This window comes from Halichondria panicea, chromosome 14, assembly GCF_963675165.1.
Source record: "Halichondria panicea chromosome 14, odHalPani1.1, whole genome shotgun sequence".
NCBI lineage: Eukaryota > Metazoa > Porifera > Demospongiae > Suberitida > Halichondriidae > Halichondria > Halichondria panicea.
Window position 1 is genome coordinate 3028739 of NC_087390.1, and position 14716 is coordinate 3043454.

The following is a 14716-nucleotide window of genomic DNA, read 5'->3' on the forward strand; positions in this document are numbered from 1 at the left end:
GGGGGGGCGTGGTGGTTGACTGTCACCGTCGCTAGCAATAATTATTGCATGCATATGCAGCAGGCAGGACTGAGCAGAGGAGTATTCTAACTTTGCCAGCGTTCAGAGACTTTTCTCTCAGGATTGGTGTGAGCTATCTGTGACTCTGAAGCTGCTTGGAACAGGTGAGTGTGTGCTTACTGTTGGAACTGTGGGGGTATGGAAAATGCAGTGAAAAAGTTTTGTGTTTGTCTGTCATTGATAAATACTTTATTTATTTATGCATAGATAATTAATTACTTGAAAATATTCGGTCTCCCCTAGCTAATGCAAGTGGTTGGGGTAGCTACTGGTGTATTCTAGAACCCTTTAAACATGCTGTGTGCCAGCTACCTACTTGCATTGTGCTGTGTGTGTGGAGTATATTACAGAATGTGAATTATATCATTGAATTATTGATGGGCAAGCAATAGAAACGCAATTTGTTTATCAGAATATCGTTAGTGTGATAATTGTATCTAAACGTCTTGTTAAATGTCTAGTCTAGTCTGGTAAATATTGAATGCAAGTGCTGTGTTTTGTGCTCCGTACCCCCCCCCCCCTGCATTGTACAGAACAATAAGTATAAACTATTATTCAGCAGGCCACCTCTCTCGAGTTGCTTTCGCTCTAACATGTCCAGTAGAGCATACGTATTAGCTTTCCCATTAATTAGCTTTGAGACTCTGCCCTCTAGTGTCGGAACTACAATCTACTCTAGCTGCATGGAATTTAATCGTGAGTTCATTATGGTCTGGAATGACAATGTGTGAAGTGAATGTGTGTGTTACTATTCACTTTCTTTGTTCATCAGGTACCATGGCTGCCACCCACCCTCGCTCCCGCTACACTCGTCCCCTCAAGGCTACCCACACCTTCATCAGTGGTGCTCAGACATCTTGCAATAGAGGGCAAGCTACTAGTTCCCCTGGCGGACACGCTCTGTGCTCATCACTACCCACATCTCCGAGTGAGTCTTGTGAGGGTGTTCTAGTCCCATTAAGTGTAGTCCAATTTGGTCTACATTTAAATATACTAACTAATCTCTGCATGTTCTTTGTGAAATTGTTTTAGTCATCTTGATAGAAAGTTCTGTTACCATCAGTTCACATGTGTACATTGTACGTGTACATGTAGCCTGTGTGTGTGTGTGTAGGCGTTGTGCATAGTGCTCTAGTCTAATTGGATATCATTGTGGTGGACCTGTAGCATCTTGTCAAACCAACTAATGTGTGTTGGGTATACTAACCATATTTGGGTGCGTTTCGATTCCAGAGTTTAATTGCCTCAGGGTGTTTTTTAATGTTGTCCTCGTTATGCACCGCTTTAATTCTCACCTTGTACAATCGGTTAAGTCTGGAGCACCTATGGAATTCTGTTGGACTTGTGTTCTCACACCCAAGCCACAGTCAACGTCCTAGCCAGGGGTATAGACTCCACACCACTAGGGAAAGTTGGCAACATTGTAGCTGCTTACAAAATTACAAAGGTATCAGAATCTCGTATAGTACATGTGTAGTGGTACACAGCTAGTGTACATGATTGATTGCTTTTTCTTATGTTTCCCTTATAATATAGGCACAGCTGCATAATTGAAATGTCAATTGAGTATAATTATGTGACTGCATACTATCGAATGTGACATTGTGCCTGGCCCTTTTATGAATCTTAGCTTAGTGTGTACTGATTGCATTTCTAACAATTTTGCCAGAAAGTCATCTAGACATTTGAGAACAGTCTCCTACCTGTTAAATTAGCTTTGATACATGTACATGTAGGTCATCTCTACCAGTCCATTTGTAGATTCCTACTTGTTCAGTGAATCTACAGATCATCAAGTGTTTCAGTGTACGTGTACGTACATGTCTGTGAATGTTTGTTCTCACAGTCTGTACAGGTGCACGCACGCACACACACACCCACGCACGCACACACACACACGCGCGCGCGCGCACACACACACACACACACACACTCACACACACACACACACACACACACACACACACACACACACACACACACACACACGCATGCACACACACATGCACACACACTTACCAACCCTCCTCTTTAACTGTACACTCCCACTCTTAAACGCATTCATTCCTACTGGCACATATCTGCACATTCATAGGAGTTTTCAAATTTAATCAACAGTTAATCAAATCAGTGATGCAAGCATAATTATGATTGTACTCGTTACAGGTGGGTCCGCTGTTGGTGGAGGTCGAAGAGAAATCAACTCTCCAGAGAGACGAAATCAACTCTCCAAAGGTATCATGTGATGCTCTTTTGATGTCGTGTAATAATTATGTCATCTTGTATTGTAGGAAGCATTAATTTTGATGTTTGTCCTCATTTTTTGAGATGGATATTGAAACATCAATTATGTCGTAAACTACCTGCAGTGTTTGGTATAGAAATTGTTGTTGTTGCAGGATGAGAGCATATTTATCAGCCAACAATACACAGTGAACCTTTGTATATGTTTGCATAGATCTGTATTGCTATAACTTTAGTTCCCTTTCAACAAGTTTCTTTGTGCCCTTACCATTGAAACCTGTTAACTAGTGCCCACGCAAGGGCCTATGGTGTGTACATGAGCTGGACAACCTGATAGCAGGCCACCTCTTTGTTTAAAGCTACTATTGGTTAGCCCAAGGGTGACCCCTTTTGGACAATTTTTCAATCTCCTTGATAAAGAGCAAGAATGAGAATTTCTTTAAGCAGTAATTGTTGATCCTCTGATGTGGTGGTATGCCTACACTTTGAATTTAATTCTTCTATCCTGTTTTGTTGTCATGTGTGACTCTCTCAGTGATCTGTAGCATGAGGTATTCACCTTCATTAGCAGTTCATGCCTCAGCCAGTATTAACGTAGTCCCAAATACAGAGCTAACAATGTTTTGTGTGTTTCCAGGAATTTCAATGATTTGTGTGTCAAATGTACAGTCATGTAGGTCGCTAGTATAGTAGGGTCAATGTTTTTCTTGTCTGGCCATTTATATACATCTACATGTAGGTGGCCTTTGTTGAGGGGTTTTTTTGTACACAAACTGTTCATGTGTGACTTGGGTGCCTGACCTTAATATGTGTCACAGTTGGTCTTTCACGGGTGATTGTATAAGCGGTATTACAGTGTGAGACTACTCATTAGTTCTAGCTTCAGACCCCAATGTCTGTTGACCCCTCCCCTCTCACAGAAGAAGGGACAGTCTCCAATCCCCGGCGTTCCAGTTCCATGGGCTCTCTCTCGGACCCTGACCCCTACTGGGCCATGTCCACCACTGCACTCAAGGTGAGCAATTTAATTAGTGGTGTCCTCAATCTCTCTCAATCTCCTCTCTTATCGTCTAGCACTTGATGAATCTATGGTTACATGTACACATGTATGTACCATGTACTGTATCTGATTCATACTACATTGTGAAGCTGATTTTGCCAAAGGTTTATATTGAATTAAATACAGTGACCTTTGCCCCCATGCAGAGTGAGGGTGAAGGAGGTAACTCAGTGGTGACGGGATTGTCCCACAAACGCTCAAATTCTCTCTCCTCTGCCGATCACATCTCACAGGTAATTTTGTATATGGATAGCAACATGTAGCCTCCATACAATACTAACCCTAACCCTAGCTCACACGACACTGTTGTCAATGTGGTTTAATTATGGAATAATAATATGTGCGCGGATGGCTTCATCACTTTCAGCTGTCAATGGCAACCAATACACATGTGGCTGGGTACAGTTTATCTATCAATACATAACCCCTCCCCCCCCCCCACACACACACACAGAGTGGTGGCGGTAGAACAGACCACTCTTCGAAGGTGCACACATGTATGAGTATAGAGGGACTCAACCAGGAGGTCTCGTGGGTGCTCGAGGGAGAGCCTAGTATGATGGTGAGGTCATAGTCTGTGTGCTTAGCTCCTTATGTTGTTGATGTTACAGTATAATTATTCATTAGCTAGATTTAGTGATCGTGAAACAATCAAACCGAAACGTGGTAGTCAGTCATTCCATGGCTCGAGTAGGTACAGTCTAACAATAGGTAGGGCAGAATAAAGTTGTGTTTTTTTAAAGGCTACTGAAAGCTCACAAGCGGTTGTTTTCCTTGGTCTGAGTACCGTTTTAAGTATTATACTCTTTACTTGGGAGAGTTTCTTGGCCTTGCTACAGTGTGGTACATTGTAAGAAGCATCTCATACAAAATATAAGAGCAAGAACACAGAGCTAGAACTATCATTAGGTAATGCCTCCAGCTGTTACTTAATGATTGCTTAGAACTTCCACTGGAAGATATTTTGATGTATAATTATTATTTTGTCAAATAATTATTATGGTTACATAGTTATCAGGTATGTACAGCTGTACTTTATATCCTTATTTATGGTTTCTCCAATCACAGGCAAACTGTCTAACGTAACCTTAGGGATGTTACAATGTTTGTGTTTTTGTTTTAATTAGTAGATTTCGGTGGAACACCTTTAGACATGTAGTAGAAATATTTGAGGAATAGAATTTTTGCCATTATCCAGAGGTGGCCTTTGTGGAAAGGTTGTTTTGTACACAAACCTGTTCATTGGGACCTGTGTGCCTGGAATTTATATCGCATTTGGGCTTTATTCACGGGTGGCTGTTAGGAGGCCACTGTATACAGTGTGTGCTATTAAGTGAAATCATTGACTGATTCTCCCCCACCCCTAGAGTCAACACCCTGACGGTCACATTGCTCCAGTTGGACACCTCATGACACACCTCTCAATGGGGGGCACGCCTCCACACCATCACACTCTCCCCTTGTCACAGTCACCCTACCCCACACCACACACAGCCTCACACCATCACAACTCAGAGCATTCAGCAGACCCAATCACAGGTAATTCCAAGACTATCTGAGCCTGGCATTGAAGGTTTTTATGCAGTTGTGTGTGTGTGTGTTTGCATAAGTTACCCTTTGCTAGTAAAGTGTTGATTATCTCCTAGGTAACCAGACACTGTCACAGTCCAGAGGTAGCCCGGCAACACTTGACTATATCCACCACCATCCCTCCTCACCCAAACCGTCATTTGCTAGGGAACCACCTGACGGAGCAGAGCGCTGTGTCATACGACAAGAAACTAGGTATGTTATTATGTGTTGATCTTTACCAGTTGTTTTTTGAATTGCAAGTTCCGAATGGTATCATAGTTTGAGATCACTAGTCACACCATTAACATCCCCCTCCCTCCCCCTCCCATACACACACATACACAGATTATATTCAACTGACTTTATTCAAAAAGGACCTGACAGATCAAAGGCTAACATCATCTTTAAGGGCACAGTATTTGCCCCTCTACTGACCACCCCTTCAATGCCCGTCAGTGGAATACAGTGCTAGCCAGGACATTTGGACTCTGTATATAGATATCGATACTTTATCCCATAATTTATGATTTTATCTTAGCAATGTCTTGTACTTATTCCTCTGTTTATCTACATTTTCAACATTCCCGTTTGTGCGCATGCTCAATACTGACTTAGGTTACTTTGGGCGCCAAAAACAATGGGGCACGTGATGATATTGTAATATAAAACCCTGGGTTATTCTAATTATCCGAAAAAAGCAAGAAAAATGGCGTTAGCTGAGACCCCTGGTGAATTACTCCATCAGGCTGGACGTTTCATTGACAACAAGTCTATAAACGAAGGAATTGATCTACTGAATGTACTAGGTAAGTAGAAACATGATTAGAGCATGTTTTATCTTTTGAGTCTCAAATTGAAGCACATCTATATTTCTAATTGATGCCCCCCCAGTGTCCATGCCAGTTGTTGAGGGAGAGCTAAGAGAAGAATATGTGAAAATAAAGGAACTGGCAATTCTAAAGTTAGGAGCTACACTTGCCAAACATGGTTTCGTCGAAGGTCAGCACCTGTGCATGCATACATGAAGGATGTGACGTAATTATACCTTGTGCTACGCACTGCGCAGACACACCATACTTATATTATAAGCATCCATCCAATCACCCTCCCCCCTATTTAGATCTTGGTGAACTCATTCAGCAAACAAGAGCCATGATCAACCTTTTCTCCAAGGCCAAAGCGGCCAAGCTCATCCGAGAGCTGGTGGACCTCTATCTGGATGCGGACAAAGCCACAGGACATGAGGTGCCTCCGACACACATTTTTTTGCAAAAAAGTGTTTCAGTTAACAACTTTGAGTGCCATAACTTTAATCAGAGTCAGGACTATCCAATTTCCCAAAACATTCCGTAGTGAGTGCTGTAGCAGTACACGAGGAGCTGCATTGTGATATGAGTGTGCATTCATCTCCCGTTTGTAACTCCCTCCAGGTGGAGTTATGTGAAGCTTGCATCAAGTGGGCGCAGGATGAGAACAGAGTGTTCCTGAGGCAAGCCCTCCAGTCACGACTTGTGGCCGTGTACGTCGACTCTGTGCAATACACAGCAGCACTCACTATTGCTGCACCACTTCTCAAGGAGCTCAAGAAGATTGACGATAAGGCTCTACTCGTTGAGGTTGTTATTGTACTGTACTGTACTGTATTGTAACGTATTATACAATGTCCATTATACTTATACCTACATGCCCCTCAAATTTGCTATAAATAGCGTGGGGACTCTTTTTTAAAGTGCCATAACTTATATTTGAGTCGTCCAAATTCAATGGATGGTTGCTATTCATATGATACTTATGCTTAATTCTCAAATTTGGCATGTGTTCACTGTGGTTACTTTGCTACATCTATCTGTCTAAATGTAATACGTATGCCGTGACTGCTTCTCTATGTCACATGATCACAGGTGCAACTGTTGGAGAGCAGGGCATACCAGAAGCTGGGTAACATCACTCGATCCAGAGCTTCCCTCACTTCTGCTAAGACCACCGCTAATGGTATTTACTGTCCCCCAAAGCTACAGGCCTCTCTGGACCTACAGTCAGGTCAGGTACATTGTAGGGTGTGTTGTTATGAACAGGGACATGTACCTGCATGCTCTACAAAATGTATGTATTCTTGTTTATGTAAAGATCCAAGATTCTGTGATTTTGACCTAGTCAACTTGTGGCATTCTATTTTCGATCCCTTACAATAAATTATTGTTACATCTACATCTACATGTACATGGATTGTATTTCTCTAATATGCTTGGAAGTTAGTGTTCAGAGCCGTAAGTATGGTGTGGTGTTGAGTATTTCATGCCACCAGTAGTGCCTTCTCATGAGAAAGTATTTGCTTTGAGTGGATATTATCAAGTGAGCAATGGTAAACTTGTGTAACATGAGAATAGTTCTCTGCTTGGGTGGTGTCAATACGATGTTGGTTTGATAACGAATGGCCTTTTGATGTGAGATCCGATTCCTGCATGTGTGTAGCAATGCATTTTTGTTGCTAGTACAGTACATGTATACATGCACTGGCCATAGCTGTATTTTGTGGGTTCCATACAAAAATGTACGTTTTGCAATGGCTCTAAAGTATATTGTGCACTGATCAGCCAATCTAGCATTCAACCTCCCCCTCTCACACACACAGGAGTGCTTCACGGAGAGGAAAAGGACTTTAAGACAGGGTATTCGTACTTCTACGAGGCATTCGAGAGCTTGGAGTCCATTGACAGTCCTCAAGCAGTCCTGGCGCTCAAGTACATGCTACTCTGCAAGATCATGCTCAACACGTGAGTTATTAGGCAGTGGGACACTTGTGGTTAACTATTACATTCAACTGTTTGTGCTGTGCATCTACTCTAGTTCTAAGTTACATGTACATGTCTGTGTGTAGAGGCTCTCTCTATTTAATGTGGCATTGCCCAATAGTCGATAATCGACAAGTATTAATTGAATTGCCACGAACCTTGTAAGGTTACAGTGTGCTTTTCATAAATTATTTTACACATGAAATGCAATGTAGACACTGCTACATGTTATTGAAGTGTAAATGGCTTGTCTGGAATCTCCTCGCTCGGCTTTAGAGACATCTCTTCGAGGCTAATACTAGGGCAGTGCTAGTATCCATGTAATTTAGTCAAATCTGTTAATTTCAGTATCTCCCAGAACTTAATGTAACACACTACATGTATGTGACAAGTAATTGGTCACTTTTTAGTAAAGTTATAGCCTGTCGAAGGTACTGTACATGTATGAAGATTAATTCCCTCCCCCTCACAGCCCTGAGGACGTCCACTCCATTATAACGGGAAAGCTGGCCCTCAAGTATGCCGGGCCACAGATTGAAGCCATGCAGAGCATAGCCAGAGCCAGCGAGCACAGGTCTGTCGCAGAGTTCAAGAAGGTCAGTACAATGTGTAATTGTGTTAGTAATGAACATGTATCTTTGTGGTTTTTATTGTGTACATTGTATGTTAATTATGATTAGAGGGTTTCATACAAGCACCTATTAAACTCCGTTTGTGGTGGGCATTAAATTACACTACTTGTGTGTACAGTATCGTGCTGTGTGCATGTACAGTTCATGCCTGAATGATTGTGTAGCCAACAGAAATGAGAAACTGTGTTTTGACATTTTAAGCTGGTGCCACACAAATGCTACCTTGTCACGGTTTGTCCACACTGCTTGCTAAGGGAGGAAGTATTAATAAATAAACACCTATCTGATATCAGAATAGTAATTGAATTTTAATATGTTTGGATATTTCTGTGCATTGTGAACTCACTGTATGTTTTATGGCACCTGCAGACAATCAAAGAACTCAGAGAATTCATCACGGGGGATCCGATTGTCAAAGTAAGTGTTGGTTTAGATTTTCTTACAGGAGTTACATGTAATGGCAGCAACTGCGGCCATAAATGCACTAGCAAGTGTACACTATAGCCTGAAGTCTGACATCAGCACATTGTAACGCACTCATACACACGCGCGCGCACACACACACACACACACACACACACACACACACACACACACACACACACACACACACACACACACACACACACACACAGGCGCATCTGGATTCCCTCTATGACACACTGCTGGAGCAGAACTTACTGCGAATCATTGAGCCTTACTCGTGTGTGGAAATTGATCATGTGGCTAAAATCATTGAGCTGCCCTTAGTAAGTACTTAGTCCCAGAGGAGGTTCAACATGCGTGCATAAATCACTACAAGTTCAGTGCATTGATGTCATTGTGGTCACACTTTAACCTCCAGGCCAATGCACTAACACTCGTAGTGATTCGTGCACGCATGTCATACCTCTTTCTTCTGGCTTAGCCCCTTGACAGTCACATGACTTGATGACATGATAATTGCTAGCCAGCCCTATAGTTCTGTATTGTCATGTATCATGCACAATGTGTTCATCATAGCACAGAGCCACACACAACCTCATCACATCCTGTCATTAACCTCATCACATCCTGTCATTGTTCTAATAGGACCAGGTCGAGAAGAAGCTGTCACAGATGATTCTGGACAAGAGTCTTAATGGTGAGAGCTCCTGTGTGTGTGGGGAGAAGGGAGGGAGGGGGATCAAACACTTCATCAATCTCCAATTGTACTACTGTATAGCGCCAAATTTTCGAGGCATTTATATTTCGTGGAATAACTGCTTATCGGAAGCCACACCTTTAACTCTTTGCACGTTATAGCAGATATTTTTAATTAAAGAACAGTTTTTATGTAGGATTGCTAACCCATGAAATCAGCGAACATTTCGCGCTATACAGTATTCGTGTTCAGACAAGCTGGTTGTCTCAGCAGGTTCTAATCATAGCAGCTATTTTAGCCACCTTGCATTCTTTGCACCACTCAGCCGTGCAGTATCAATGGAGCACCTTTCACAGGTGCTTAGTTGGGGTTTGTCCAGTGGACACTCGATATATTAGCCAAGAATAGTGTCTATTCACACATGCCCATATTTCCACCTCCCTAATGATTATTTATGTTCAGCCTTGGGGTAGAAGTGTATGTGAGCCAAGTTAAGTTGACTGCACATACATTAATTGCGTACGTTAATTGTCACAACTATATATGATTCTATTTTTTCGTACGGGTCAAAAATCAACTGCCTACCAACCCGCAGTCGCTAAAAACAGTGTGTAAATAATGTCCAGTAAAAGCTAATCATTCCCTCCTCCCCTTACAGGTATTCTTGACCAAGGCAGGGGGGTGCTGATTGTGTTCGAGGATACGGCTGTTGACCAGACATACACGACCTCCCTGGATACTATCTCAAGCATGGGCAAAGTGGTAGACGGACTGTACAGTAGGGCGTTGCAGCTGCAATAGCCTCTGGCTAGGGACAATCATTATAGTGTCACTGTTCAAATAGATGGTATTTATCTCTCAATGTTTTTGTGCTTGATGATCTCGTAACAAGTTGTGCACCCACGCTCGTGTTCACTAATGGATAATAAGTTGTAATAATTAAGTTGATAAACTGTTTTAATTAATGAATATACTTGAAGTGATTGTATGTGCACACTCGTAAAGGTATAAAAAAAAATAATTCAGATGGAGTGTCTTAAAACTATACTTTGTACGTCCTGACTTAATTATAATTGATGAAGAAATTGACACAACACACACACACAAACTGCACTACACACAGGTCATCAAATGTTCTTTGCTGGGAGTGGTCTGATTGCTGGTCGTTGACATATCTGAAGACTGTACACTGGCTGCTCGGCTTGTATCATCATACACATTACCATGGCAACCAGTTGAGAAGTTATTCACGGATGCAATAACGTGCTTCTTAGACAGTTGCAATGTCTTTCTTCTCCGACGATGTCGTACATAGCAAGTGACGAGTGCTGCAACAACAAATGTCAGGAGTAACATGGCTAATATTGAGAGTACAACAGTCAACACTAGAAACAGGAGATCGTCAGCAGCAGCAGCAGGATGTGTCATAGGTGTAGTCAGAGGGGGCGTGGTCAATTCATCGGTGATTGTAGGAGGATGGGATCGAGCAAAAAGCTCAGATGGTATTTCTTCGTATCTCGGATTCATATTGCAGAATCGAGAGGTACAACAACTTGTATACTTGTTAGGTTCTGTTATTCCGCATTTGCTCTGATTGTCCACACACAATCTCTTCTCGTACAAAATGATCCCGTCGTCCACAGTGAACTCAGTGGCACAGGCGTGGCTGGACTTACAGAGGATATCATCGACACAGTCGGAGCCATCGCAATGGCAGTAGATCAGGTTGTCTGATTCGGACGTTACCATGTCAACAGCCTCGGTAGTGCTAGAGATGGGTGTGAGGATGGGAGGTGAGATGTGGGGGCGGTCGGATACAGCCTCAGTGGTGGTGGTGGAGTCTGTATTTGTGTGTGTGAGGGGGCGGTGAATGTGTGAAAGTGTGACTGTCTATGGAGTTCTAGTAAACAAAAATTATACTCATCAAAGACACGTCCAGTAAAACACAATGCGTCATATCAACTGTATATATCTCACCTGGTGTGAGTGTTGTGTTGACTTGATCAGCGGTGACCTGATCAGGGAAGAACTCATCAATGGACAGCTCAATGTTGCACATGTGACTGTCACAGCACCTCTTCACCTGCGGTAAATTTACAGTCAATGTAATATTATGAGGTTACAATATTAAATCACACGAAACCTACATGCTGTGTGCACTTGTAGCACTAGATTACACACAAGTGAATTATCTCAATAGCCAATGCATGCAATGGCTTTGGCTAATTCACCCCACGAACATGTGTTCACATTTTTACTAGCCACACAAACCACTCCATAAGCATGTGTACAATGTCCGCTACATTGTCATTATACAGTCTATATACCTTCCTGTTCCTGGTCTCCTCTACACAAAGTCCCACAGAGCACCCCCTCCTAGACACTATGTCTCCGTTCATCATTCGGCGTAGAGAGGAGTAACAGGTGGATGTCAGCGAGCAAACTTCAATGACATCACTCAGGGCAGAGTTGGACCTGAAGCAGCTCGGATTGGGCGTAATTGAAGGGAAGGATGTGATCAGGTTGGGGGCGGAACCTATATGTGTAGGAGGGGGCGGTGAATTTAATATAATTTACGCCTATAGCTAAAAATGCTGCAACAGTGCAGATAGAAGTTCAGTATACATACATACACGTAGAGCAAGTTTTTTTTATGCCACCTAGCTAGCTGCTGCTATTCAATCTAGCACAAATGTTACATTGAATGTAATGGACGTGACTTCAGTGTCAGGAATACATTTGCCACGTAACGAATAAATTGAGGCAATCAAATATCAAAAAGCAGTATGAAGTGTTTCTCATAACAATCTGCTGGTGTCCGGTTGTAATAGGACACGGCTGATTAACCACCAATCAAAAGACAACGTGAATCATTACCAAACTCTCAAACACAAACACCAACTATTAATCACTCACATAGCTATGTACACACTTTTAATCTTTCCCACGAGAATTGCATACATGGTCATATTCATGCTGAGACACTATTCAAGTAACTATAGTACTGACATTCACAATGTTTTTCTGCTGTAGTTCACCAGAAACTACGTTTGATTTTCAACCATTCATCCGCTCACAATCACATATGAATGCTATGAATGTGCTGCTACTACGGCAACACGGGTATCAAATTGAGGTCGTAATTAGCGCTATAATTACTCAGCTATTGCTATATAATGCATTTTTAAGTGATTCGGCACAATCCACACGCATAACTGCACGCTTGAATGCTTCCAATGTTATTCATTATCTAAACCTACACGTAACTTTGAAACTCATCAAAGAATAAAAAAATTCATGCATGATGCACTAATTACAGCGAGAGTATACATTACACAGCTGATATGAATACCGAGAACTATCGCCACATGTGACAACTAGGGCAAGGCTCAAGTGAAGTCATAATCTGTCAGAAAAACTGTCAAAGTGATAAACAATTGAATCTCATTGGAGACTCCTTTAGCAGAACTATAAGTTCCCTAAGGCTCTCTTTGATCACTAAACAAGAGAAATCAATGACAAAGTAATAATTATAACCACCGTCATTCTTAAGAAGCGTACACCTACAACCACTAACTATACACACCCCCCAACATATTTTACCCTTTGTAATCTAGTACGATAGAACACACACATTTACATGCACACACTTACTGGGGGAACTGGAATCCGACGCGGTAGTAGTGTCAGGAATTCCTGGAATCAGAATGGGAGCTATGGTGAACTCGGAATCGGGCTGGCTAGTGGGGAGTGATGGAGTGCCTTGTGTCTGTCCAAGTTCTGCTGTGAGGTTTTCGTTGCAGTAGTCACTATGGTTACAGCAGAGCATGGTGTTGAGAGTTGATGAAGTATTGCACTGACTATTGGATCCGGATGATACACAGCCTCTCACATGTTCAATTTCTGCGTCCGGTTCAGTACTTGCCTGTGAAAGTTGTGAGAGTTGTGAGGGTGGTGGGGGTGTGCATGCTACATGCATGACTAATCTATAAGCGCTATAAGCGCTATCAACAGATGTTGCCTATCGCCCACTCTAACTTATCTTATCAGTCTCTTAAACAAACATTAAACCACTCGAAAGTCAAGCACCAAGACAACCACACAAATTCACAATCCCACAATACCATCACTCACCTTGGAAACACGAAAGTAGCAATTATCTCCACTACACTCGTCTCCCACCCCACAATCAGAACAGGTGCATATCAGAGCATCTGTGGAAACAAGTGGTTTTTGTACATATTATCCAACACGCATTCGACAAGTCACAAAGTGTTGTTTTCACATAATATTTGTAGTGTGTACACGTATGTATTGTTTGTCTCAGTGCATTGTTTCTGTCTGCAGAATAAAAAGTCCATGCAGTCTAAGACAAAATTATGTTGCATGGAGGACCATGAAATAAATAAGATTGAGAGACACCTACACAGAAGACCACATACTGAAACCACAAGTAATGAGCAAAGGACATTCGTGGCACACAGTATTTGGAAGGGAGTTATATGCAGCTGACCAACAATTTTGCAGTATAGCTACAGGCATGCATGCATACCTGAGAGTGATGCGAGTAGCAACAGTGATGTTAGAACAAATAGTGACTTCATCTCGTGTCTTGTTCAGATAATGCTAAGTGTGGATAAAATGTGAACGTAGTACGTACTTACACAATTATATAGTACTCAGGGAGTGTGCTAATTAATTAATGAGCAATTGACCCAGATTAACGAAGCAAGCAAAAAGAATTCAGTCCGCCAGTGCCCTCGCAAAATTTAACAGAACAACATGCAGCAATGTTGCGGGATGTACTAGCTAGCTAGCTAGCTGGTTTGCACTTTAACTATATTATTTGCACTCTAACTATAATTATAGCTAAGCAACAAGCTGCAGCTAGCTAACACGTATACAATAATGTGCACCAGCTTTCACACAAGGCTCCATATTATAACAGCTAGTATAGTGCTAGTATACACACTAATTTTGAAACTCACTTGGATGCAAATAATTATAATGTGATGGTCAAATTCTCTAGTAAACGTTATCACTTCTTCAGCCTAGACTGATGATGGAATAGAGAGAATAGAGAGCCACTATAAAGGAGTAGAGGAATAGAGGCGGAACACTACGACTTGCATTTCTCGAAGGCACTGAAGCTTGACCCATTAAACCACAACATTGCACTGCACAGCAAAGGGGAGGGGCTCGACTATACTGCGCATGCGTAAACATTCTAACA

General features: G+C 42.0%; 3 protein-coding genes across 4 annotated transcripts; 2 read left to right on the forward strand and 1 right to left on the reverse strand.

Moving 5' to 3' along the window:
• Positions 1-26: 26 nt before the first annotated feature.
• On the forward strand, positions 27-5517 carry LOC135347637 (uncharacterized). Of its 2 annotated transcripts, none has more exons than XM_064545676.1 (9): positions 27-164; positions 833-988; positions 2227-2295; positions 3225-3319; positions 3511-3597; positions 3819-3926; positions 4732-4903; positions 5011-5149; positions 5282-5517. In XM_064545676.1, exons 2-9 carry the CDS (start codon positions 838-840, stop codon positions 5406-5408), a joined length of 948 nt encoding a protein of 315 aa, XP_064401746.1. In that variant the 5' UTR covers positions 27-164; positions 833-837; the 3' UTR covers positions 5409-5517. The 2 variants fall into 2 exon arrangements, with proteins under 2 accessions (XP_064401746.1, XP_064401747.1); XM_064545677.1 differs by having other exon boundaries at positions 3228-3319.
• A 75-nt stretch (positions 5518-5592) lies between these two features.
• On the forward strand, positions 5593-10452 carry LOC135347626 (26S proteasome non-ATPase regulatory subunit 11-like). Its single transcript, XM_064545663.1, has 11 exons — positions 5593-5742; positions 5828-5935; positions 6057-6181; positions 6367-6552; positions 6838-6976; positions 7569-7710; positions 8201-8324; positions 8730-8777; positions 8996-9109; positions 9432-9483; positions 10142-10452. The coding sequence occupies exons 1-11, from the start codon at positions 5643-5645 to the stop codon at positions 10282-10284; spliced, it is 1281 nt and encodes a 426-aa protein (XP_064401733.1). The 5' UTR covers positions 5593-5642; the 3' UTR covers positions 10285-10452.
• LOC135347614 (uncharacterized) lies at positions 10423-14662 on the reverse strand. The gene is made up of 7 exons (XM_064545647.1): positions 14472-14662; positions 14036-14109; positions 13618-13697; positions 13138-13408; positions 11811-12019; positions 11461-11566; positions 10423-11324 (listed from the first exon to the last, which is right to left on the reverse strand). The coding sequence occupies exons 2-7, from the start codon at positions 14085-14087 to the stop codon at positions 10597-10599; spliced, it is 1446 nt and encodes a 481-aa protein (XP_064401717.1). The 5' UTR covers positions 14088-14109; positions 14472-14662; the 3' UTR covers positions 10423-10596.
• Positions 14663-14716: the final 54 nt, after the last annotated feature.

Coding starts and splice junctions, on each gene's coding strand:
- LOC135347614 (XM_064545647.1), bottom strand. CDS start 14,087: ATGAAGTCACTATTTGTTCTAACATCACTGTTGCTACTCGCATCACTC. Junction 13,409..13,617: donor GCTACTTTCGTGTTTCCAAG/GTGAGTGATGGT, acceptor CAACTTTCACAG/GCAAGTACTGAACCGGACGC. Junction 12,020..13,137: donor GTCGGATTCCAGTTCCCCCA/GTAAGTGTGTGC, acceptor CTACACATATAG/GTTCCGCCCCCAACCTGATC.
- LOC135347626 (XM_064545663.1), top strand. CDS start 5,643: ATGGCGTTAGCTGAGACCCCTGGTGAATTACTCCATCAGGCTGGACGT. Junction 5,936..6,056: donor CAAACATGGTTTCGTCGAAG/GTCAGCACCTGT, acceptor CCCCCTATTTAG/ATCTTGGTGAACTCATTCAG. Junction 6,553..6,837: donor ATAAGGCTCTACTCGTTGAG/GTTGTTATTGTA, acceptor ACATGATCACAG/GTGCAACTGTTGGAGAGCAG.
- LOC135347637 (XM_064545676.1), top strand. CDS start 838: ATGGCTGCCACCCACCCTCGCTCCCGCTACACTCGTCCCCTCAAGGCT. Junction 2,296..3,224: donor ACGAAATCAACTCTCCAAAG/GTATCATGTGAT, acceptor CCCCTCTCACAG/AAGAAGGGACAGTCTCCAAT. Junction 4,904..5,010: donor TTCAGCAGACCCAATCACAG/GTAATTCCAAGA, acceptor ATTATCTCCTAG/GTAACCAGACACTGTCACAG.